The 24,546-nt window shown below is 38.0% G+C and overlaps 2 protein-coding genes across 2 annotated transcripts in view; both read left to right on the forward strand.

Moving 5' to 3' along the window:
* Positions 1 to 56: 56 nt before the first annotated feature.
* LOC140165044 (trypsin-1-like) lies at positions 57 to 6,359 on the forward strand. Its single transcript, XM_072188462.1, has 5 exons — positions 57 to 363; positions 2,088 to 2,227; positions 3,531 to 3,702; positions 5,287 to 5,475; positions 6,068 to 6,359. Exons 1-4 carry the CDS (start codon positions 102 to 104, stop codon positions 5,472 to 5,474), a joined length of 762 nt encoding a protein of 253 aa, XP_072044563.1. The 5' UTR covers positions 57 to 101; the 3' UTR covers position 5,475; positions 6,068 to 6,359.
* A 3,185-nt stretch (positions 6,360 to 9,544) lies between these two features.
* Positions 9,545 to 24,546, forward strand: part of LOC140163790 (trypsin-1-like) — a 45,626-nt gene continuing 30,624 nt past the window's right edge. Inside the window, exons 1-5 of the mRNA XM_072187105.1 lie at positions 9,545 to 9,652; positions 10,897 to 11,074; positions 16,499 to 16,758; positions 17,752 to 17,891; positions 18,132 to 18,327. Coding sequence (XP_072043206.1) covers positions 9,571 to 9,652; positions 10,897 to 11,074; positions 16,499 to 16,758; positions 17,752 to 17,891; positions 18,132 to 18,327 — 856 coding nt within the window. The 5' untranslated portion in view covers positions 9,545 to 9,570. The remainder of the gene's footprint in view (positions 9,653 to 10,896; positions 11,075 to 16,498; positions 16,759 to 17,751; positions 17,892 to 18,131; positions 18,328 to 24,546) is intronic.

Genomic DNA, 24,546 nt, shown 5'->3' on the forward strand with positions numbered 1-24,546 from the left:
CACAAATGCCGCTTGTATTTACCGAAAAGGTCAATTTTAGGCCTAATTGTCTTATTTTTCTTTGCAGTTCTCCTTATAAACACCCTTCAAGCTACGAGTTCATGCTTGGTAGTAACTCTTTAACAGTCATATCAGAAAAAAATTCACAAAAACTTCCATGTTCGGAGTTCTATATCCATCCTTTGTATGGCAAGAGTTCCGACTCTAACTATGACTGGGATATGGCAATAATGAAATTGGAGAGGCCGTTTGAAATAACCGATTACGTCAGGACTGTGTGTGTCCCGCAGAAGGCACAGGAAGATGACTTCAGAGCTGGCAAACCTGTTACGACTACTGGATGGGGCACAACGAGTGAAGGAGGTTAGTAAAAACACCGTATTTAGAGCCTCAAATATATAGTATAGGGTGAAATTGCAAAAGGTGTCCCATCAAGTAGCAAAACACACCTTCATTTGGGGCTAAGCTAGTCTAAAATTGACATTTTTTCACAAAAAATAGTCCCAGTAAAACCGGAAAAAAATATAATACATGTCCTACTCGTCCCCTAACCCCCCTCTAAATGTTAATGCGTTCGTTGCCACTGATTCCAATCATTATGGATGGTTTATTAATACTGGGTTTCATAAACATACGAGCTACTTTGCAAAATGACCAATCATTTCCACATTTTTATATCAATGACATGGGTACAATTTCGTTGCAAATGAATACAAGTCGTCCTTTGATGTAGAATTATATCAAAAGTTTTAGGTCCATTAAGAGGGAAGTCAAAATGTTTTGGGTTCACGAGGAGGAGGGGTTAAAATTTAAACATAAAAATACACTGTTAACATGGTTCTTTTTAACAATTCCAGTGAAAAATGATGTTGACTATTCACATTTTTAGTGACGTTTCACCACTACATTAGTGGTTTCATCAGACTGGCAACTCATCACATCTGACTGCTTCCTTTTACAGGTAACAGGAACCGTTGAGGGCGTGATGACATATGAAAAATTAGATCGTGATCCTATACCAAAACACAAAAGAAGGCCCAAAGTCACATGGGAATTAACGGGAAAATACTCAAAAGCGACAATATTGCTAGAAATTACAGTAAATTGTCGAAAAATTATACTAAATCATGACCGATCACAATTACTCGTGCTACATTTGGTAAATCACAGCAAATTGAGGTAAATTTTACAAAATTGATTCAAATTTTGATCAATTTTCTTAAATCGCCAAAAATCACCAACAAATCTGCTAAGAAAGCTTGAAATCTACAAAATTGCTGGAAATCACAGTAAATAATAATGTGACCGATCACTACTGAATCGTGCTGAATTTTGATAAACCACCGGAAATTGAAAAATTTACAAAATTGTTTCAAAATTTGGTCAATCGGCTAAAATCGCCGAAAATCACCAAAAAATCTGCTAAGGAAGCTATTTTGTAGATTTTAAGGTAAAATCTACAAAATGGCGATACAAATGAGCAGAGATTCTATAAAAAATAATGGGCGATTTACCGCGTTTTCCCATGTGACCATCGAAAAAAACTTGGGTCAACTCTTTCGGGCTGTTGATGAAGGGTCGGCAAAATTTACCTTTCCTGAGGCCCCCGAGTAAGAGCGCCCACGATATGTCACTAGTCATTCTATAAATTGGGAGAACTCAACAGTTATCGACAGAGAAGCTGATAAGACCACTAGATGGCTAAAAGAAGCCATCTGGATACGCCGAAACGGAAAAGCCCGGCGGAAAAGACACTCTGAATGAGGACTAGCATGACTAGGGGTCTATTCACTCAACAACATCTTTGACAACTCATCACGACCTCAACGGTTCCTGTTGCCTATAAGGAAGCAGTCAGATGTGATGAGTTGCCAGTCTGATGAAACCACTAGTGTACTCGTGAAACGTCACTACAAATGTGAGTAGTCAAAATCGGTTTTCACTGAAATTGTTATCAAGAACCATCTTAACACTAGGATCCAATATTCCAAATGAACTTGTTCAAATATATGAAATATATATTTTCCAACCCCTCCCACCAAAGTATATTATTTCTGAACACTCTTAGGAATGACTTTTCCCTTTAGGGCTACAGAATCCATATTTATTCGAAGTCACGGTACCAGTCGTAGATCAACAGGAATGCATTCATAATTATTATCCGGAACCAATCACAGACGACATGATATGCGCAGGATTGCCGGAAGGTGGTAAAGACGCTTGTCAGGTAACTTGCTATAGGCCTACTTTGTATACCATAAGAACATTACACGTCCTTCGGAGGGGAATTCAACATTGGTGTGTAAATGATCACACTTCCGAGCAAACCATAAAATAGTACAGATCAGTGTGCATGACTGCGTGTATTATTCTGAGCATGTACGTAAAAGAATACCTAAAGCCATATTATAACATTTTCAAACAAAATAGATTAGCATTTCTTTGCTATAAAATGTTAGCTTTTACTGTCAGATATATCCCCTTTTATTTTTGAGCCGAACAACTACGGCAAAGCAACGAAAATTGGAATTTACTACCAGCGCACATGTCGCCAATACGTACCACTCCTTCGATCATGTTGTGGTACGACCCTTTGTTGTGTATATCACCGTCCCGCACGCCGTGTACGTACTGTGTGTTATGAACATCGTGTATGCGTTCGACTAATAATTCCATCGTAATAATAAAGCACCGGTTCCGGCGTTTTATTCAAAATCTCGGATTTTGAAAAAACTAGTAAACTACAGCACCTAGAGTCTTGATTTTTGCAGGGTATATTGGTTTAATAAAGTACAATTTAATCGTGTAAAAAGGAATTTTAAAAATTCAGTGAGGGCGTCTTCCTCAGCAAATGTTATAATATGGCTTTAACAAGGATCCTGCATATTCTTGGCAGTTGATTAAGGGAGCGGATAGCAACGTTTGTACAGTATTTTTCTGGGACATGAGAGCACATCAGACATATCGAATTGCATTCTGGATACGAGGAATGTCCTTCTGATATCAAATAATTTTGTTTCGTTTTTGAATTCGCGATATAATACAAATTTTTAAACTGTAATTAAAGGGTATTTTATGATCCAAAGCCTCATCCCCCCCACTTTTCTCAACAACAAAAGTTGGGATTTTTATACCACTGGAAACCTCTGCCTACATGTTTATATGTCAACAAATGTAGATTAATTCATTTAAGGGCTAGGATAGCGACGTTTTCACGTATTTATTGTGAACCTGAGAGCACATCAGATATATCGAATTGCATTTTGAAAACGAGGAATGTCCTTTTGATATCAAATAATTTTTTTGAAATTCGCGATATATATAATACAAATTTTATGGCAAATTATTAAAAATTGATATTGTTTTTATTTTTGATATTATAAATGTAATGATATGTACTTAAAAAGTGTATGTGGCTGGGAGGAAACCCCGTCTATCAATTGAAAATGAAATGAGTAATCTAACCACTACAAGTCATGCTCTCTCCATTATAACGATATATCCTATCTCCATATCGGTTATTTTTTTAGGGTGATAGTGGTGGTCCCTTAGTAGGACTCATTGGTGACCGATGGTACCTTGGAGGGGTTGTGAGCTGGGGATACGGTTGTGCTAGACCTGAATTACCCGGAGTTTATACAAGGGTTACTGAATTTGAAGACTGGATAGCTCCTATTTTTGACGGAGGAGAGCCGGATAAAGGTTAGTCTGCTTAAATAAGTGGAACCAATTAATAACCATGATAACGATTATATATTAACCAAACATTTCACACTGTTATAAAACTTTACCTTTGGGCATCCAGGGTCAAAGTTTACACAGGCGTCAAAACTCAAATTGGTTCCGATTAAGATTAAACCCAGTGGCGTAACCAGAAGGGGGGGCCGGGGGGGCAAGCCCCCGGACACAAAAAACTGGGAAGAAGAGCAAAAAATAGGGAAGGGAAAAGGGGGGAAGGAGAGAAAAAGAGGAAGAAAAAAGGGGAAGGAGAAGAGAAAAAAAAGGGGAAAAGAGGGAAGAAGAGGAAGGGGAAGGAAGAAAAGAAAAAAGAGGGAAGAAAAAAGGGAAGGAGAAGAAAAGGGAAGGAGAAGAGAAAAGGGAAAGAAAGAGGGAAGAAGATCTATACTACTTTCATTGTGAAATTTTGTACTCTGAACACTGGATTTTTAGCTTCTAATATGCCAAAAACCATGAGCTTCAGGGGCCTCCGCCCCCTTGACCCCCGCAGGGGCTTTGCCCCTGGACTCCACCAGGGGCCCTAAGGCGGGCCCCTGGACCCCACCCGTTTATCACTTCGCGGCAAGCCGCTCGCGATGCGCACATAAATAATACAACTTTTGGTCAAAAACTGGGAAATTTTTCAATCTTGCCCCCCGGAAGGTCAGGTCTGGTTACGCCCCTGATTAAACCTATAGTCCAAAATAAGGGATACATTTTCTGTCTTTGATTTGATCCATATCGAGTCCAAATTTCAACCTTTGACCTTTTCGCTAATAACTCCAGATTGATTGGTCGTATATATAGGTAAGTTAAACTATATTATTTTCTGAATCCTTGTGACCTGAGGAACTTAATATTTTGGTATATAGCTTTTGACAAAATATGAGCAATTTGGACTTTTGACCCATTATATAACCTTTGACCTCATATTTCTTTTATTGCACAAGGGCGACCACTTGGCACCTGTCATTTTTGACCTCTCAACATAGTTGGGCATCAACTTTAAATAAGAAAATGTTCAGTGGCGTAGATTTCTTTTCAGGAGTAAGTTGGCGACTATAAGCAAATCGATTCAAAGATAGAGGAGAAAATTATTGATATTGATGAGATTGTAGAAGTTAATAATATTTAAATTTTGCTCCCTCGCCTTGCACCACAGGAGTCCAGAGTTCATGCCCCGGCTGTGCCCGTGCGCGGACTGTATGTGCATTATCCTGATCCATGCTCGCTGTCGCAGGTTTTCTCCAGGATCATCTCCGGTTTCCTTCTGCTTTAAAATCGGTGATTAGTTATTTGGTTGTCAAAAACGTCCTTCACCCATAGGAATTTGGGGAGCTGCCACAGATAATTAGGAGATGTTACAATTTAAGTACAAATAGGTTTGCATTCATGCAAATTGATTCTGATGATTCACCAGTGGCAGAGAAATTACAACGCTTTGAAACCCGTGTTGCAATCTAGAAAAATGTGCTTTATGAATCCAAAATTTACATGATTGTATTTATTAATTAATTAATTTTTATTTATCACAATTATACCCACATTTAATTTTTCTTCTCAATACAGGCAATTCTGCCAAAAACACTGACTCTGTTCTCCACGGCTTTAACGGTGGCAGCGGTCCGAGTAACATTGTAGGTCCAGATAGCGGCAAGGGAAGTGATGCAGCCAGTGGTGGTTTGAATGCTGCGGGTATCGTCGCTGTTGTCGCTGTGATCGTCGTTCTTATGGTATTTCTATTGGCCTATTCGTAGCGTAAGTATACTGTATCTATGAAATGCACATTACGTTACTTCCGACGTAAACATATGTTGCATTTTCACCTCACCACCACGTACCTCCTAAGTCTTTCTTTGATTTAGTAATCACAGATAGCCAGAGGCTGAAGGGTCAATGAGATACGATAACTTGACAAAACATTCATGTACATGTAGTTACTGGAAGTGAACTTTGTCCTCTGGAATTTGGTTATCAAATGTTGAGTCTCGTCACATTAGTCATTCTTGGTAGTACTTCACCACCAAAGCTTTTCTTTTTATCAGTTACTGATTTGGTAACAAAAGAAACCGGTTATCACATAGCCAGAGGTTGAGTGACCAAGGAACAATGAGTTGGATAACTTGACAATGCAGTCATGTAATTCCTGGAAGTAAGCTTTGCCTGTTGATCAGACTCTTAGCTAGGATTTGGAACAAATTATTCTGAAAGGTCAACCACAGTTGGGACATGTATAAACATTATAAATATGCCAAAAAATGCCAGGTTTGAAAAAAAAACCCAATTTCACTTATATTCAAAGATCATGCATTATAGCTTTAAAAACAGTTTCTTTTTCTATTCTCTCCAGATATCGCAGTACCAAACAATCCCAGGAAGGATATCAAAACCTGTGAGTGAGCTGCACCATGTATGAACCTGACTTAATTGGACTTCAGCTGAAATATAAAATCCACAAACATATTGAAAACTATTGATGATAAATAATAATTGTTTTCTGACCAAAGTGAACAAAGATAGTATATACCATTTATTGACTACTTCAGAAAAGAAAGTATACACTCAAAAGAATAGAACACTCAAGAGTGAAAATCACTCTTAAGAGAGACAACCATCAGAGTGGAAATTTCTCTTATTATAGCATATACCTTGAAAGACTGGTTCCCACTCTTTATAAGGATTGGTTTTTCACTCTTTTAGGAGTGATTTTACTGATGTGGATTGGTTTTCACTCTTCTCATTCTTTTGGAGAGTAGTTCTTAACCCTTTTCCATTAAGAGAGTACCCCCCCCCCCTAACTGGCACCTTTTTGTCATTGATCATGTTAATGGGTTGAACATCAGTATCACTACTATTATAGGGCAGTGAATGTGAGGTCAAGATTTCATTATTTTGTTATCGCGTGATACCCATCTTGACCATGTTGACCTCCTTTTGTTGTTTCATAGTATGTGATATAAATAATCACCCCATCAACGACAGGAAGGTGCCAATTACAGGAATGGTCTATAGAGGGTTCAGAGTTCCTGAATTGTTAAATCGTGAACACTGCTGGGAATCCATGTATAACATTGTATAACATCCAAATCAAAAGGGAACAAGGCCCTGTTATACAATACATGGATTCCACTCTTCCAGGGGTATTCACAGTCAAAGCTGGGGAATCCTGAATTTAGTATAATCAACTCAATTTCTTTTCTTTTTTCATACCTTTGATTGAATTTTCATGAATAATGATTGGACTATTATGGAATTCCGGTTTTCCTTTCCTTGAATCCCTCTATAATGGAGACAACCCTGTTTTTACCCCCGAAATGGGGCACTCAACTTTGGAGGTGACGCGTATGTAGGGCTGTTAAGACCCCTTTTTCAGCATCGCTGTCACCCAAAGACCCCATATTTTTTTACGAACACATGCTCTGTCACCCAAAGACCCCTATTTTTCCATTTGATCTGTCACCCAAAGACCCTTACAAGTTCAATTTGAACAGCAACTTTCATTTATCACTGATTTTGTTACTTATTTTGAAAAAACAAAGAAATTTGAAGCCATTTAGACCTAGAAATTCGATTTTCGAGGTTTTTGCGGCGCTGTTTCGGCTCTCACCCGAAGATTCCATTTAAAAAAAGGTCATGTTCTCACCCAATGACCCCTATTTTTTACATTTTGCTCTCACCGAATGCCAAAATCATGCTCTCACCCAATGACCCCATATTTTTTACATTTTGCTCTCACCGAATGCCCCTTAGTGCGAAAGTGCCAGCCCTACACCTATATCCATTTCATATTGAAGTGCCCCCCCGGGGTTTTTACAGCCCAGAAGTGACATATAATGTACTTTCTCATCTGCCATTTGGCAATTATTCATCTATTGTAAACTTGTAGTGTCCATTTCTATTCACCGTTATGTATTCTTCTCCCGTGCGTTTATATTTTACGAACTACCCTTCATAGCCATTATTATCTGAAACCTGCATGCTATAATCAATGTGAAGTTCATAAATTACAAATTGTGTTCTGTTTGGAGCTATAATAAAATTATGTTAAATATTTTATTGAACCAAATCATCTGGAATAAAAATTAAATTCTATTAATCAAAAAGTTCAAAATATTGCTATAAACGGGGTGACCATATACAACAAGACACCGTAATTACAAAAAGTCATCATTTTACACGGTTGTTTGATGAGATCATTTATTAGTTTTTCAAACAAAACATCATGTACAGGCAACAAATTTTAGGCTTAAACAGCTAAAAGTGTTATCATGCTAATGTATACAGATGCTTTTGAGTCAGTATCAACTTTAATTTTCCCTCTTTTACAAAATTATTCACTTTAATAGTATTTTTTAATTTTTCGGATATAAAATGTATCTATTAATGACAAAATTGGTGGCGCTTAATTGTTACTGGAAATTACTCTTTCAAGCTTTTAATACAAATAATTCCTTTTATTGTTTGATAAAATATGTTTATAAAATATCCTTGTTGCTTGTTTCACCTATTCCAACTATTCTTGCAAATACAGAAATATGATTTAGGATAAATAGCGCCATCTATAGTTTGCATTTAGTTAATAATGAAGCCAATTCTATATGCATCAAACAACCGTGTTTACAAATGAAATGAAGGCTGAAAAATATACATAAAGACACACAAATATTATACAAATATTAACTGCTATGAGAAGCATGGTTAAAATTATAGGCCCAAGTTGATCACTTATCAGATTAAGTATTGGATACAATAGACGAAGTATTTGATTGACAAGGTTACCCCTGAGTTCCGTAGCCGCTTGTCAAGAATTGCTCCCCCCCGCACAGTGTCGACACCCAGTATTATAAATATTTTTTCCCTGCAACTTAATACTCCGTTAGTGAGCGACGGGCGATTAGTATTTCACCGAACGCAAGAAAAGGAGCCCTATCTGATTGGCTAGAAATCGATCGCTAGATCGCTCAGTGGTGAAGTACAAACTCAAAATGTAGAGATGTATTCAATTCGATTGAAATCAATATTCTATTATTGACGCAGTTAAAGGAAGTGGCATAGTGTCTCGGCTATGTGCATTGTATTATAGACTTGTGATTTAATATTGTATACAGCACCTGGATCTGATCTTTATATGGTTACAATTATCAAGCAGTTAAATATTATCACATTTTTAACGTACGATTTAAATATCGTTATGGATAAAATGCAGTAAAATATATCCACAGCAAACAGCAATCGCCGCTAATTAGTGTATTGAATTTCCAGTTAGTGTATTGAAAACAAAACCTGGGATTTCCCTGACAACAAATCGAATTTTCTTGTAATGGCAATATCATATGGGGTACTGAGCACGCGCAAATCGTAAAAACGTGTAGAATAGAAACTCTGTGGTATCTCATATCGTGTAAATGGTATGCTTAGCCCGAGTCGCTCGGACAAAATCTCCATGCGTAGCTGTTTAAAAACGAGAGGATTCGCCGTACTATCACGGCAATTTTTGACACGAAGATATAGGGATGATGACGCTGTGCCCCCCTTTTTTGTTGGTCTGCCAAAAATGGCTTAGGTCTACCCCCTTTTAGCTTGCAAAACAATTCTTCCCTCCTCCCAATATTATCCTCCCCAGGGCTCATAATTATTGCACAGCCCCTTACATGAATGAAAGGGAATTCCAATCTATCATGAAACAGTTTTTGTTAATGGAAACAATGATCAAATTAAATTACTCTGTAAACTTCCTATAACAATCGAGACTAACAATATACACCATGTGAGCAGAGTCATGTGAGACTATAGTCTCGGGCACTCTGAGTCTCGGGCCAGACTGTATGTGGCTATCACGAACATACATTAGGAATGACGAGCGTTCGGACCGATAACATGAAGCTGTCAGTGTTTCTATTGGTAATCATCTTCAAATTGGTAATTACTTGGCAGGGTGAGTACTTTATAGACACTAGAGAGATTGCGATGTTCCATACGTGCTGCGTGGATCGTGCGTTAATACGGCGTTCAAAACGGAGTTCAATATTGCTAGTCCCCAAGCTGGATTGTGCTCAAGGAGAACAAGGTGGCTGGAACAAAGACTAACATCTGATCTGGTCACGAGATTGCGAAGCGCTTGAAATTTAACGGTCATCGGGTCTTATGTCTACTACAGCATGCTTTTGAATTTGACTAAAAACTAAGGTTATCATGCTGCTTAAAATCAATTGTATTTCAGTACTTCCCAAATATTATGGTTGCCAAAAAACAAATATCAAAATGAGACTGTTGAAAATTGGGCGCGTTGCATGAACCGTCGTGACCTGAGACCATAATACCTAAATGGTCTCAGGTCGTGACGTCGTGAAAATGTCAATTTCAACGTGGACCGTGCGTATCAGGTGTGTTGTTTCAAAAAGGCAAATCACAATCTAATTTTTTATACGACCAATCTCACGCATTTCAATGGATAATCTGTACGTATGACCGTGGGTATGAACGAAGTCAAATGTTCACACCTCAATGTTGCTTTATTATAATGATTTCTTACAAACGAAAAGGATCATATTAACTCTCTTCACGCGGGTGTCGACTGCAGACGACAAGTTTCAAAAAATTTAAAAATTCAAAAATTTCAGTAATGTAAATTTTCATGACCATATTTGGAATCAGTATGAAAGATGCATTAAAATGAGTACAAACAAGCCTAGTATTGGTTCAGTAGTTCTTAAGATAGCTCTTGATATTTTAGCAAATATTTCAAAACTTGAACTTTTCCCGTTGAAGCACATGGCTAGCACGCAGATATATTTAATATAATATATTTTTAAATGGGCAAATTTTGTGCATTTTCAACGCAGTCGCCACGTTAATTTTGTACGTGCAAAATCTTCAAAACTGGCTAAATACGCGACCTCACTTCGATACAGGATAGTGATTTTGAATAGATCCGCGGGCGTACGATCACGGCGTTTGGAAATCACAAGCTCTCTATGATAGATGGAAATGTTACAATATGATTTTAACTTTATTGGAAACACGGATGCAAATTCTTGATTTTCGGTGAAATTTATAGGAAATCTAAACTTTATTTTGAGGTATTCGGATAAGGTTGGATCAACTGAATCCGAATCATGAATCAGAAATAACTAGTCACGATAAAATTATTTTTGTGTTCATCTGCTTTTTGTTTTACAGATGATCCAAAATGTGGGTTACAAACCGTGGATTTGTTACCAGAAACTCAAATCGTCGGAGGTCAGCCGGCACAAGAGGGCGAATGGCCATGGCAGGCTGCCCTCTACGCTTACGGATCACCAATGTGTGGTGCATCGTTGGTGGCACCCAACTGGATAATAACAGCTGCCCACTGTATGTAAGTACCGAATTTTAAAAGATAGGCCTACGCGCACGGTTTCCCAGCAAACACAGAAAGTTTTACCGAAAACGTTCAAATGTCCATTTATATAAAGTTATATAAAACGTTTTTATAACATTCAAAAGCATTTTTGAAAACTTGATGCAAAACATTCTAAACAGAATGTTATTTAAGTGCTGTTATTTAAGTGTTGGCAAAATGTTTTGCAAAAAAATTAATGTTCGCCCAAAATATTGTACAATAGCGTTTTAAAAACGTTTTCATGACATTTAATCAATTTCATTTGTGGTCTGAAAGGGGTCTGCATAAACCGTACGGGTTAAATATTTATTGTGCTCTCATAATGTAGTGAATTAACCTAACATGGCGGATTTAAGGAGACTGAATTTGAGTTATGTTGGGGGAAAATTTTTGAATTTGGGAGATATTGTTCTGATATTATCAAATTTATTGAGGATTGAGGTGATATTTACTAAATACCAATAAGTGTTGGTCATAACTGAAATGCACTTGTAATGTAGCAGTTTTGAAAGCGGTGGGAGCTTTAAATAAAATTTCCTTTAAAAAGAAATAGGGTGAGCAAATGAGGAACTGCATGTCAAGATAAAGGTGTAGTTATGATATTGACAATACAGTGTTACTTCGATTTTCACCCCCCCGCGTCACGCAAACGCCACCCGATGGTCGCTTAGCTTCGCGACCATTTTTTAGATCTGTCAATTTTTCTCAAATTGAGCACCCCTGCCTGCTCTAGATCCGCCATTGTGCCATACAATACCCTCTTCAACATTTTAGCTTTGTTTTACTGTCTAATTTTACTTGACATTAGCAATCCTTTTGTGCAAAATGTGTAAAAGTGCGACTTTAAAAATATACGTAACCATTTTTACACCATAAAATAGTTTACACAGAAGGGTATACGAAAGAAATGGGATTTAATTTTTAACAATAAACATTATTGATTTATTCAAGCAAACATTTCGGTGCAGTCATTTACTTTTAACTTTATCGTGGTTTACTTTTTTAGTACAGGGTGTCCTTGAAAGAACGGTATCGTCGGAAACTTAATTGTTTGGGTATTTTAACGCCACAACTAAACATAACTAAATACTTTGTGTGGTTGAGGAATAAATCAGCTATCACATACTTTTTGAATTTTGACAATTGACAATAAGAATTTTATGAAACTCCCTCATTTTCAAGCCTTTCCACGGATTCAAATATCAATCGATGATCTATATTCAGAGTCCTAGGCCATCTTGATTTAATAATTCGTCCCAAAGCCCCCGCGCGCATTAGTAAAATCACCCGGGGAAGTTTTTTAGCGTTATTCCCGCTGGATTGAGTAAATTTCAGTTTTTCCTCTGTTTTAGTGATCCCATACACAAAAATCTCACGTCTGACATCGTCAGACATTAAAATAGCCTAAAGCGTAAATCTCAATATAAATTCTTCATATTGACCACAGTGCAACCGCCTTGAGAGATGAAAAGGTGGTCTATTCTTGCCACAGATACAAAAAATTAAAGTAAAATTGCTACTTTTTTTTTTAAATTTAGTTTAATTTTTATTATTATTTTATTTATTTATTTATTATTATTATTTTGTCAATGTTAAAGCTTTTTTTGTTTCAATTCGGTTGTCAAATGACAACACGAATGGCTTTCAAAACGACCATGATTGAGTTAAAACAGAATTGCAGAAATCGACAATATAATCTCTCATATGGCCATTACATACCAAGAGAGATTATCCGATTCAGAATAAATTATTTGAACCGAAAATTATGATTTTTGAGCTGTTGACATAAAAAAAAATAACCCGGAACCACATTCGTTCCTTCAGGTTGCCTGAGATATAATGTGCGTAGAAATTTTAGCTTTTTCTTTTATAGCATTTTTTTTTGTAATTTTTTTATTTACGTATTTATTTATTTTACCTCATGAAACATGCATCTTCATGCGTAAAAAATGTGATAATCCATAATCCATGAAAACTATAACTAGTGAATAGAGCCACTGTTCCTGACCAAGAATAGATTTTCAAAAGATGAGCCAGATGTGCCCGTTTCTATACTACTCACGATCACGGCAACACTAAAATCGCTATGACAAAAAAAATTCAAGCAAATTTCTCACCGTGTTATACGACTGTTGCACAGACTCACAGTGTCGACTTCCTATACAATAAATATAAATTTAATACTCCGTTGGTGAGCGACGGGCGAGTGGTATTTTACCGAACGCAAGAAAAGGAGTTCTATCTGATTGGCTAGCAATCGATCGCTTAGGTCGCTTAGTAGTCAACTACAAACTCAAAACTGAGCAATGTATTGAAATCGATATTCTATTATTGCCGTAGATAAAGAGAGTGATAGTGTACATTGTATCGCAGCTGGATTTCACATGCATTCCTTTATATTATTATTTCTCAAAGAGTTGAATATGATCACAATTTTTACCCAGGATTTCAAATTTTTTACCCGCAAATTGCAGTTAAACATATCCACAGCAAAATACCGGTCCTCACTAATTAGTGTATTTAATTTCCAGTTAGTGTATTTAAGATAAAACCTGACAACAAATAAAATTTTCTTGCAATAGAAATATCATATGGGATACTGATATTGTAGGCCGCAACCGCCACAACGTGAAACTGCTACGCGTAGCTGACATTTTGCTCCGTGGAGCCAAATTGACCAATCATGATCATGTTAGAGTTTTTCATTACTCGGAGGTAAAACTGACCAATTAAGTACGACTTACTCATTACGTGAAGCGAATTTATTCATTAAGAATTTGCCAGACGAGCGTCACGTAGTTGCAAGATATCCTCGGTCACGAAAGTTATGATTCAAAAAGTAGTTTATGAAAAGTACGAACTGACTTATTATTAAGATGGACATGCACTCATAAGAAACTCATACAGTATTGTACATAACTATATAGCTAGGCAGACTGGTGGTAAACTATGCACACAGTTCTGCGATCTGCTGTGTATCGCCGGGAGCTAATTTGTATAACTTGCGCGGTGTCCCTGCGGAATTCGACCTTCAGCAAACTGCAAACCAGTTCGGATTTACTTTATATACTAGTAGTAGGCCATACATACTGTAGTTACTGTCCGTTTTCCTATACACAATACTCAGTGCGCTCACCATTGACGCGTGACCTCTACAAATAGTGTATGTTAGAAGTATAGGCCATTGCCTAGTTGACGTCACTGTGTAAAAAAATAACCGGCCAATATTTAAAGTATTCTCTGAAATTCTAGAAAATATAGTTTTGTAACATGTCCTAAATTTTTAGCTAATTTAGGTGTTTGGAAATATTGGTACTTTTGTACCAAAAAATATGAAGAAATTATTTCTAAACCGTGTTAAGTCATTAAGCTTCTCATTTTCAAGAACGCTGGTTAACAATAAGCAGACTATTGTCTCATTTCGTAAACAAAAGCCCACAGTATTGTTACCTTGCGTTCGCTTTATAATCGTTCACTCAACTGAAACTATAATACCAGCTCATTGCTCATTGCACAGGTAAAACAGACACAAGTGCAGTGTGTATTTAACCAGAGAAGATCTGATGTAACATAGTTGAGCTGTTTTCATTGAGTGTGATCTTGGTTTAATAGCTTTTAATAGGGTTTAAGTCCTTCAAAGGTCGTGGTGAGTTCTACTGTAGACATGACAGCATCATGATTATTTTAAAGTCAACAACATTCAACAATATGATCACCGTGATAGTATGAGAGTATCAGTACCGTGGGTCCTGGCCTGACACAGTAGACAAACAAACAAACAAACAAACAAACAAACACGCCACACACATGACACATGCATGCAAGGTAACATTGACTATACACTAATCAAACAATGGTATTGATCCTGTACAACTGGTCGTGGTTTATTTACAATCGATTCATTTAAAATCCCCATAGTAAACATTAATTTTGGCAAGAGTTTTCTCTCTCCGCGTAATGAAAAGATCTAACATGATTGGTCAATTTAGCTCCGCGAAGCGAAAAGTAAGCTACGCGTAGCAGCTCCACGTTGTGGCGGTTACGGCCAGCCATATATTGATCATGCGAAAATCGTAAAACATAGAATAGAAACAGTGTGGCAGGCTCTCAAAATCTCAAATTGTATGCTTAGCCTGAGTCGCACAGCCTATCTCGAAGAAAATCACCATGCGTAGTTGTTGAAAAACGTGAGGATTCATCGTACTATCACGGCAATTTTTAACACGAAGATATAGGGATGATGACGGTGTGTGTTGAACCAATTGAAATACAGAAGCTGTCTTGGCCATTTGCAGTTGTCACTGTCTGCCCCGCTGTCTGCAAGCCTAAGATAGTCCCGAAGATGGACTACATTTATCTTCTGAACATGGTATAAATCGCGATGATATTCCAACACATACCATGTCAGTCATTCAGCCAGCAGCACTCGTAAATTGGTGAATGCAGCATTTCTCCTTTTCTGGACAACTGAGACACGTAAACGTTATCGACTTATTTACAAAAAATTATGCCAACCACATCTACAACCGTCCGTGGTCGTACTGTAACCAATTGATTTTAAGTGCTGTAAGCTTACTGGAAACAGCCTATATCCGCCGTCTCCATTGAGTTGAAAAATTGTAGAGAAAAATTTTCTGCGTCCGTTCTCAATTACGCTCTGACAGAGAATGAGCTCAGCAAACAAGATGGCGCCGAAGGCCAGAGCAAGCACGCTCGTGATTGGTCCACCTGACCCAGAACAAGGCAAACCATAGGTTCAGCTAATCGCTATCCAATGACAATATCACATGGCCTCACGATTGCGAAACAATTTCAGCTGCAGGGATAATTTTATGTTTTATTTGACTAGCAAATTAAAATGCATCATGTACTGTTGGTGTTCTCGGATATCTTAAGCACATGCCTTTGCTATAATTTGAAAGGCCCGCCTTTTTTGCGTGATTTGGCAGTGTCCCTGGTATATTGATTTTATGCTAATGCGCGTATCATTTACACATAGGCCTATGTGTCTTTATGTGATCATATACAATCCATCCAAATATTCAATATATTGGGTCAAGGTCAACTCTCATTACATACTGACCGACCCTCGTACAATGTCATTTACCAAAACACCACAACTTGCAGGGTCTTTTATAATCATAAGACCACAAATAACCAAGCTTATGCAAAAAAGGCTTATTCATGCACATAGACACAAAGTACTTTCAAAAAATACTTACTTTACTTATGGGTAAAAACAAGCAAAAAACGTATTACATTTGTAACAAACTATTTTAGTATACCCTTTTGCCTGACTTTTCTTTCCAGTAATGTTTTACAATTCCTAGTTGGCTGTGTTATGTATTTTTACTGACTTTTTAAATTACAACAGAAAGCTGTGGATTAAAACCCGTCAAGATACGAGCTTATGCTTGGTAGTAACTCTCTAACGGACATATCAGAAAATTCACAAAAACTTCCATGTTCTGAGTTCTATGTTCATCCTCTATATGATGGAGAAACCAGAGAGTGGGATATGGCATTAATGAAAGTGGAGAGGCCGTTTGAAATAACCGATTACGTCAGGACTGTATGTGTCCCGCAGAAGTCACAGGAAAATGAGTTCGAAGCTGACGAACCTGTCACGATTACTGGATGGGGCACAACGAGTGAAGGAGGTAAGTTCCAAGAGTATTAGTATATTTAATGTAGATATTCATCTTGTTTGTTATTGTTAAATTATTTAAGATTGATTTTTTAAAATAAAACAAATAGAACAGTGGTGAAATGATTGTAAAACCAGTACGTCCATGGTAAAACTCACCAGCTGACGTTTCATCCATCTAGACTAGTCGGTTTTCTTCCGAGTTGTGAAGCTCTGCTACGGTGGGAACTAGTGTTGCCAGTCCTTTCGAAGCTTTGTAGCAGAGTATTGTAAAGATTAACAAGATTGTAGGTGCCCTCGTCTCGGTTCATGGTGTTGTTCATTCCTCTCCTCCGAATCCATATGTATTCCTTTATCCATCGCTTGATACGAACCTCCTCATCTATAACGCCTGACTCCTCCCAGTTCATTTAGGCCTATCAGTGTCGTTATGAGTTTGACAGACGGCCGAATCCGGGCAAGGGGATCACCGTTCTAGCTCTTTTACGATGACCAGGGTCGACCGGGCTGCGCTGCACCGTTAGATAGCCATGTATTCCGCCTTCTTTCGCTTAAATATTATCACGCTGAATACCCTGGTTTCGATGGCCATTTTGAAAATGCTCTTTAGTGAAAAATGTGATCTAGAGGGTCTATACTAATGCCCCACGATATCAATGATTGATTGACATGATGGGTGTTAAACTCGGGCATTTTTCAAAACCCATTGCTTCTAGATTAAACGTATGGTCAAGCTTATGAATGATTGATAGTAGGCCTACTTCCAGAAACTCTAAGGCACTTTGTATTTTGTTTCAATCGATTGTTTCAAATTTCCATGAATATTAATTACGATGCCTAGGCCTAGTTACTCACCACTGTAGTGTTACCATGGTAACGTACACGTGCTCGCAAACCTCTTTGATACTGCAAGTTGCAACTTTACGAAGTGTCGTAACCACTGAGCAATCAGATGATTAAGTCCATTAGAAACCATTTGCATTTTAAGAATGACTTTCCTTTCTAGGGCCACAGAATCCAGATTTATTCGAAGTCACAGTACCAGTCATAGATCAACAGGAATGCATAGATAATTATGTTCCAGAACCAATCACAGACAAGATGATATGTGCAGGATTACCGGAAGGTGGCAAAGGCCATTGTCAGGTAACGGGCTGGGGGGGGGCAAGAATTGTTTTGGCCAGCCGAAAGCTGAGACAAATCTAACAAGGGGCATTTTTGGCAAGCCCAGAAGGGGTGAGGAAGCGATTGTGGCACCTTTTAAATAAAACGCTCTAGGGACCTCATGCACCGTGGTGCACCAGAAACAATAAGTTATTCTAACCACTAAATCATGCTCTCTCCATTATATGGATAGATTCTAATTTTATATCGGTTTTTTTGTAGGGTGATAGTGGAGGTCCCTTAGTAGGACTCATTAAAACCCCCCAAGGATACCGATGGTACCTTGGAGGAATTGTGAGCTATGGGTTCGGTTGTGCTAGACCTGAATTTCCCGGAGTTTATACAAGGGTCACTGAATTTGAAGACTGGATAGCTCCTATATTTGACGGCGGAGTGCCCGGAGGAGTGCCGGATAAAGGTTAGTCTGCTTAAATATTGGGAGAAATAGTTTTTTTAACATAGTAACAAAAGTGGAACCAAATGAAAACAACGATTAATTAACAAAACATTTTACAATATTATAAAAATTAATAGTCGGGTAAACCTTGATGAGTGTAAATTTAGGTATGACTAGCATTTTTTGCTTTTGACGTATGAGGTACATACACCAATCCGACTAGGCCATTACTGCGGTGTCCCAAGATCGGGGGTTCCATAAATTACCGTACTTGCAAGTGTGCTGCACAGAATTGTACACAACAGTAATTTTCAATACACGATCATGAGTTGATTGACCAAATTAAATCTCCTGCACTGGCACATCTGTGGTTCCGTCAATTCGCTACTTGCACGGTTCCGCCATTATGCACTATGTGCGGGGAGAGCCTCGAACTGGCAGCATACATGAATGGGAATTGAACTAGTCATAACGTTCTGTGTAAGGTTACATAATTCTTCCTTTCATGTATGCTGCCAGTTCGCGGCTCTCCCCGCACATAGTGCATAATGGCGGAACCGTGCAAGTAGCGAATAGAGGGTCAAATACAGTAAACGCTTCTCGGATTTGGTGTATAGAATACGAAAACGGGTGCTCCGACAGTCGGCACCTTTGGGCATATCCAGGGTCAAAGTTTACACACGGGTCAAAACTCAAATTGGTTCCGATTAAGATAAAACCTATTACACAATAGTAGATACATTTTCTGTGTTTGATCCATGTTGAGTCCAAATTTCAACCTCTGACCTTTTCGCTAATAAATGCAGGCTGATTGGTAGTAGGTAAGGGGTGGTGCAATAATTATGTGTACCGGGGGGGGGGGTGAATTATAGGGGGGGGGCAAAGATTTTTTGGCAGGCCAAAGGGGGGGCAAGCATTTTTGGCAGGTCGAAAGGGGGTCAAGCGATTTTGGCAGGTCGAAAGGGGGGGCAAGCAATTTTGGCACAGATATTTTGGGCACTGTTTCTATATTACGCCCTAAAAAGGCGTAGGAAAACGTTACGAACACGTTCAAATATGCAAAATTTCCTGCTCGCTGCGCTCGCATTACATGTTAAGACAATTTAAGGTTTTAAATTCGGGTTCCCCAAAATCTTGCATGTAAGGGGGGCAAAGATTTTTGGCACGTCAAAAGGGGGGCAAAGGTTTTTGGCACGTCGAAAAGGGGGGCAAAGGTTTTTGGCACGGCCAAAGGGGGGCAAGCGATTTTGGCAGACCATTTTGAGAATTCACCCCGGGGTACACATAATTATTGCACCACCCCTAAGTTAAATCATAATATTTTCTGAAATTATGACCTGGTAGGCCTATCTTTTGATCAAATTATGAGCAATTTTGAATTTTGACCCCTGTATAACCTTTGACCTCATATTTCTTTTATTGCACAATGGCGCCCACTCGGCACCTGTCATTTTTGACCAACATGGTTGGGCATCAACTTTAAAATTAATAAGAAAATGTTAGTCATACACAAGTTTACACCAAACATGAGGCGTTTACTAGACTATCCACTGAGTGCACCAAATCCGCGTAACTCTCGAGTAAGCTACTACTAGCTAGTCTAGTTGGCGAGCATCTTGCATTTTGTTTCATTTACTCGGCAACTTACTCTTTATCTTTTCAGGAGTAAGTTGGCGAGTAAGCAAATCGATTCAAAGATAGAGGAGAAAATCATTGATATTGATGAGATTGAAGAAGTTAATAATATTTAAATTTTGCTCCCTCGCCTTGCACCACAGAGTTCATGCCCCGGCTGTGCCCGTGCGCGGACTGTATGTGCATTATCCTGATCCATGCTCGCTCTCGCAGGTTTTCTCCAGGATCATCTCCGGTTTCCTTCTGCTTTCAAATCGATATCGGTGATTAGTTATTTGGTTGTCAAAAACGTCATTCACCCATAGGAATTTGGGGAGCTGCCACAGATAATTAGGAGATGTTACAATTTAAGTACAAATAGGTTTGCATTGACCCAGTTGATGCAAATTGATTCTAATGATTCACCAGTGGCAGAGAAATTACAACGCTTTGAAACCCGTGTTGCAATCTAGAAAAATGTGCTCTATGAATCCAAAATTTACATGTATTTATTAATTAATTAATTTTTATTTATCATAATTATACCCACATTTAATTTTGCTTCTCAATACAGGCAATTCTGCCAAAAACACTGACTCTGTTCTCCACGGCTTTAACGGTGGCAGCGGTCCGAGTAACATTGTAGGTCCAGATAGCGGCAAGGGAAGTGATGCAGCCAGTGGTGGTTTGAATGCTGCGGGTATCGTCGCTGTTGTCGCTGTGATCGTCGTTCTTATGGGTATTTCTATTGGCCTATTCGTAGCGTAAGTATACTGTATCTATGAAATGCACATTACGTTACTTCCGACGTAAACATATGTTGCATTTTCACCTCACCACCACGTACCTCCTAAGTCTTTCTTTGATTTAGTAATCACAGATAGCCAGAGGCTGAAGGGTCAATGAGATAACTTGACAAAACATTCATGTACATGTAGTTACTGGAAGTGAACTTTGTCCTCTGGCATTTGGTTATCAAATGTTGAGTCTCGTCACATTAGTCATTCTTGGTAGTACTTCACCACCAAAGCTTTTATTTTTATCAGTTACTGATTTGGTAACAAAAGAAACCGGTTATCACATAGCCAGAGGTTGAGTGACCAAGGAACAACGAGTTGGATACCTTGACAATGCAGTCATGTAGTTCCTGGAAGTAAGCTTTGCCTGTTGATCAGACTCTTAGCTAGGATTTGGAACAAATTATTCTGAAAGGTCAACCACAATTGGGACATGTATAAACATTATAAATATGCCAAAAAATGCCAGGTTTGAAAAAAAAAACCAATTTCACTTATATTCAAAGATCATACATTATAGCTTTAAAACAGTTTCTTTTTCTATTCCCTCCAGATATCGCAGTACCAAACAATCCCAGGAAGGATATCAAAACCTGTGAGTGAGCTGCACCATGTATGAACCTGACTTATGGACTTCAGCTGAAATATAAAATCAACAAACATATTGAAAACAATTGAGGATAAACAATAATTGTTTTCTGACCAAAGTGAACAAAGATAGTATATACCATTTATTGACTACTTCAGAAAAGAAAGTATACACTCAAAAGAATAGAACACTCAAGAGTGAAAATCACTCTTAAGAGAGACAACCATCAGAGTGGAAATTTCTCTTATTGTCCCTTATACTAAGCATATACCTTGAAAGACTGGTTTCCACTCTTTATAAGGAGTAGTTTTCACTCTTTTAGGAGTGATTTTACTGATGTGGACTGATTTTCACTCTTCTTATTCTTTTGGAGAGTGGTTCTTAACCCTTATCCATTAAGAGAGTACTCCCCATAACTGGCACCTTTTGTCATTGATCATGTTGATGGGTTGAACATCAGTAGCACTACTATTATAGGGCAGTGAATGTGAGGTCAAGATTTCATTATTTTGTTATCGCGTGATACCCATCTTGACCTCCTTTTGTTGTTTCATACTATGTGATATAAATAATCACCCCATCAACGGCAGGAAGGTGCCAGTTATAGGAATGGTCTACAGAGGGTTCGGAGTTCCTGAATTGTTGTAATCATGAAAACTGCTGGGAATCCAATTATAACATCCAATCAAAAAGGAATAGGGCCCTGTTATACATGAATTCCACCATTCCAGGGGTATTCACAGTCAAAGCTGGGGAATCCTGAATTTATATAATCCGAAATTTCTTTTCTTTTTTCATACCTTTGATTGAATTTTCATGAATAATGATTGGACTATTATGGAATTTCGGTTTTTCTTTCCTTGAATCCCTCTATAATGGAGACAACCCTGTTTTTACAGCCCAGAAGTGACATATAATGTCTCATCTGCCATTTGGCAATTATTCATCTATTGTAAACTTATAGTATCCATTTCTATTCACCGTTATGTATTCTTCTCCCGTGCGTTTATATTTTACGAACTACCCTTCATAGCCATTATTATCTGAAACCAGCATGCTATAATCAATGTCAAGTTCATAAATTACAAGTTGTGTTCTGTTTGGAGCTATAATAAAATTATGTTAAATATTTTATTGAACCAAATCATCTAGAATAATCGCCGCGCTTCTATTAATCAAAAAGTTCAAAATATTGCTATAAACGGGGTGACCATATACAACAAGACACCGTAATTACAACAAGTCATCATTTTACAAATGAAATGAAGTCTGAAAAATACATAAAGACACACAAATATTATACAAATATTAACTGCTATGAGAAGCATGGTTAAAATTATAGGCCCAAGTTGATCACTTATGGATACAATACACGAGGTATTGGATTGACAACAAGGTTACCCCTGAGTTCCGTAGCCGCTTGTCAAGAATTGCCCCCCCCCCCACAGTGTCGACACCCAGTATTATAAATATTGTTTCCATGCAACTTATACTCCGTTGGTGAGCGACGGGCGATTAGTATTTCACCGAACGCAAGAAAAGGAGTTCTATCTGATTGGCTAGAAATCGATCGCTAGATCGCTCAGTGGTGAAGTACAAACTCAAAATGTAGAGATGTATTCAATTCGATTGAAATCAATATTCTATAATTCTATTATTGACGCAGATAAAGGAAGTGGCATAGTGTCTCGGATATGTGCATTGTATTATAGACTTGTGATTTAATATTGTATACAGCACCTGGATCTGATCTTTATATGGTTACAATTATCAAACAGTTAAATATATCATATTTTTAACGTACGATTTTTATCGTTATGGATAAAATGCAGTAAAATATATCCACAGCAAACAGCAATCGCCGCTAATTAGTGTATTGAATTTCCAGTTAGTGTATTGAAAACAAAACCTCGGATCATGGAAGAAAGAGATGAGAAGGAACCACAACGACTTCGATCGGCCAAGTTTTAATCCGCTTATCTATTGACGCATGAAAAGAAAAGCTATCAATGGTACTTACTTTCATGTATGATCCATTTACCGCGATCGATGCTTGGCAAAATCATTACTGGAAAAATTTATAACAAACCCATCCACGAACAAACAAACGCTACCCAGAAGTAAGATTATGAAATTTCACTGATGCTCTGAACATGTATAGTAGCTTTGTTTTGGGATCTACAGTCAAACTGTTTTCTTGATCGTGTTGTGTAGAAAATGTCCTATAAAACATCGAAAAGGTAATCAAAATCGGCCGTTTTTTTTTGAGTTTCATCTTTAGCAAATAAGGTAAGATTTTGGTGACTTTTTCGATGAAAAATAGATGTAAAATGTTCTTAAATAATGCACAATGTTCCGGTTGAGTCCGGTACATAAAACCTGTTTAATTTAATAGTTTATATGTGTATAATCGTAACTAGCTAACTCGTTTCAGTGCCAAAGACTGCCAACTCTGAGAAAAAAGTCATCAAAGTTCGGGAAAATTGGGCAAAATGGAAGAAAAGATGTAGGCCATCAATGACCGATGATCACGTCACCAAAGAAAATCCTATAGGGTGCTTGCACGGAAGGTCATTAGTTCAAATCATCCTTCACACACGCTCCAGAAGACATGCAAATACATGGAATACAATACCAATCACCTATTTAACGCGGGGTATTGATCAAAGTAAATCCTCATGAATAACAATGTCAACTAAATGTCGGTAAAGGGAGTGGACAAAGTGAATGCGTTCGTTGTGGTTCCTTCTTATCTCTTTCTTCCATGCTCGGATTTACCTGACAACAAATCGAATTTTCTTGTAATGGCAATATCATATGGGGGTACTGAGCACGCGCAAATCGTAAAAACGTGTAGAATAGAAACTCTGTGGTATCTCATATCGTGTAAATGGTATGCTTAGCCTGAGTCGCTCGGCCTATCTCGAACACAATCTCCGTGCGTAGCTGTTGAAAAACGAGAGGATTCGCCGTACTATCACGGCAATGTTTGACACGAAGATATAGGGATGATGACGCTGTGCCCCGCCCCCCTTTTTTTTGTTGGTCTGCCAAAATGGCTTAGGTCTACCCCTTTAGCTTGCCAAACAATTCTTCCCCCTCCCAATATTATCCTCCCCAGGGCTCATAATTATTGCACAGCCCTTACATGAATGAAAGGGAATTCCAATCTAGCATGAAACAGTTTTTGTTAATGTAAACAATGATCAAATTAAATTACTCTGTAAACTTCCTATAACA

The sequence above is a fragment of the Amphiura filiformis genome, chromosome 11, assembly GCF_039555335.1.
Source record: "Amphiura filiformis chromosome 11, Afil_fr2py, whole genome shotgun sequence".
Classification (NCBI taxonomy): Eukaryota; Metazoa; Echinodermata; class Ophiuroidea; order Amphilepidida; family Amphiuridae; genus Amphiura; species Amphiura filiformis.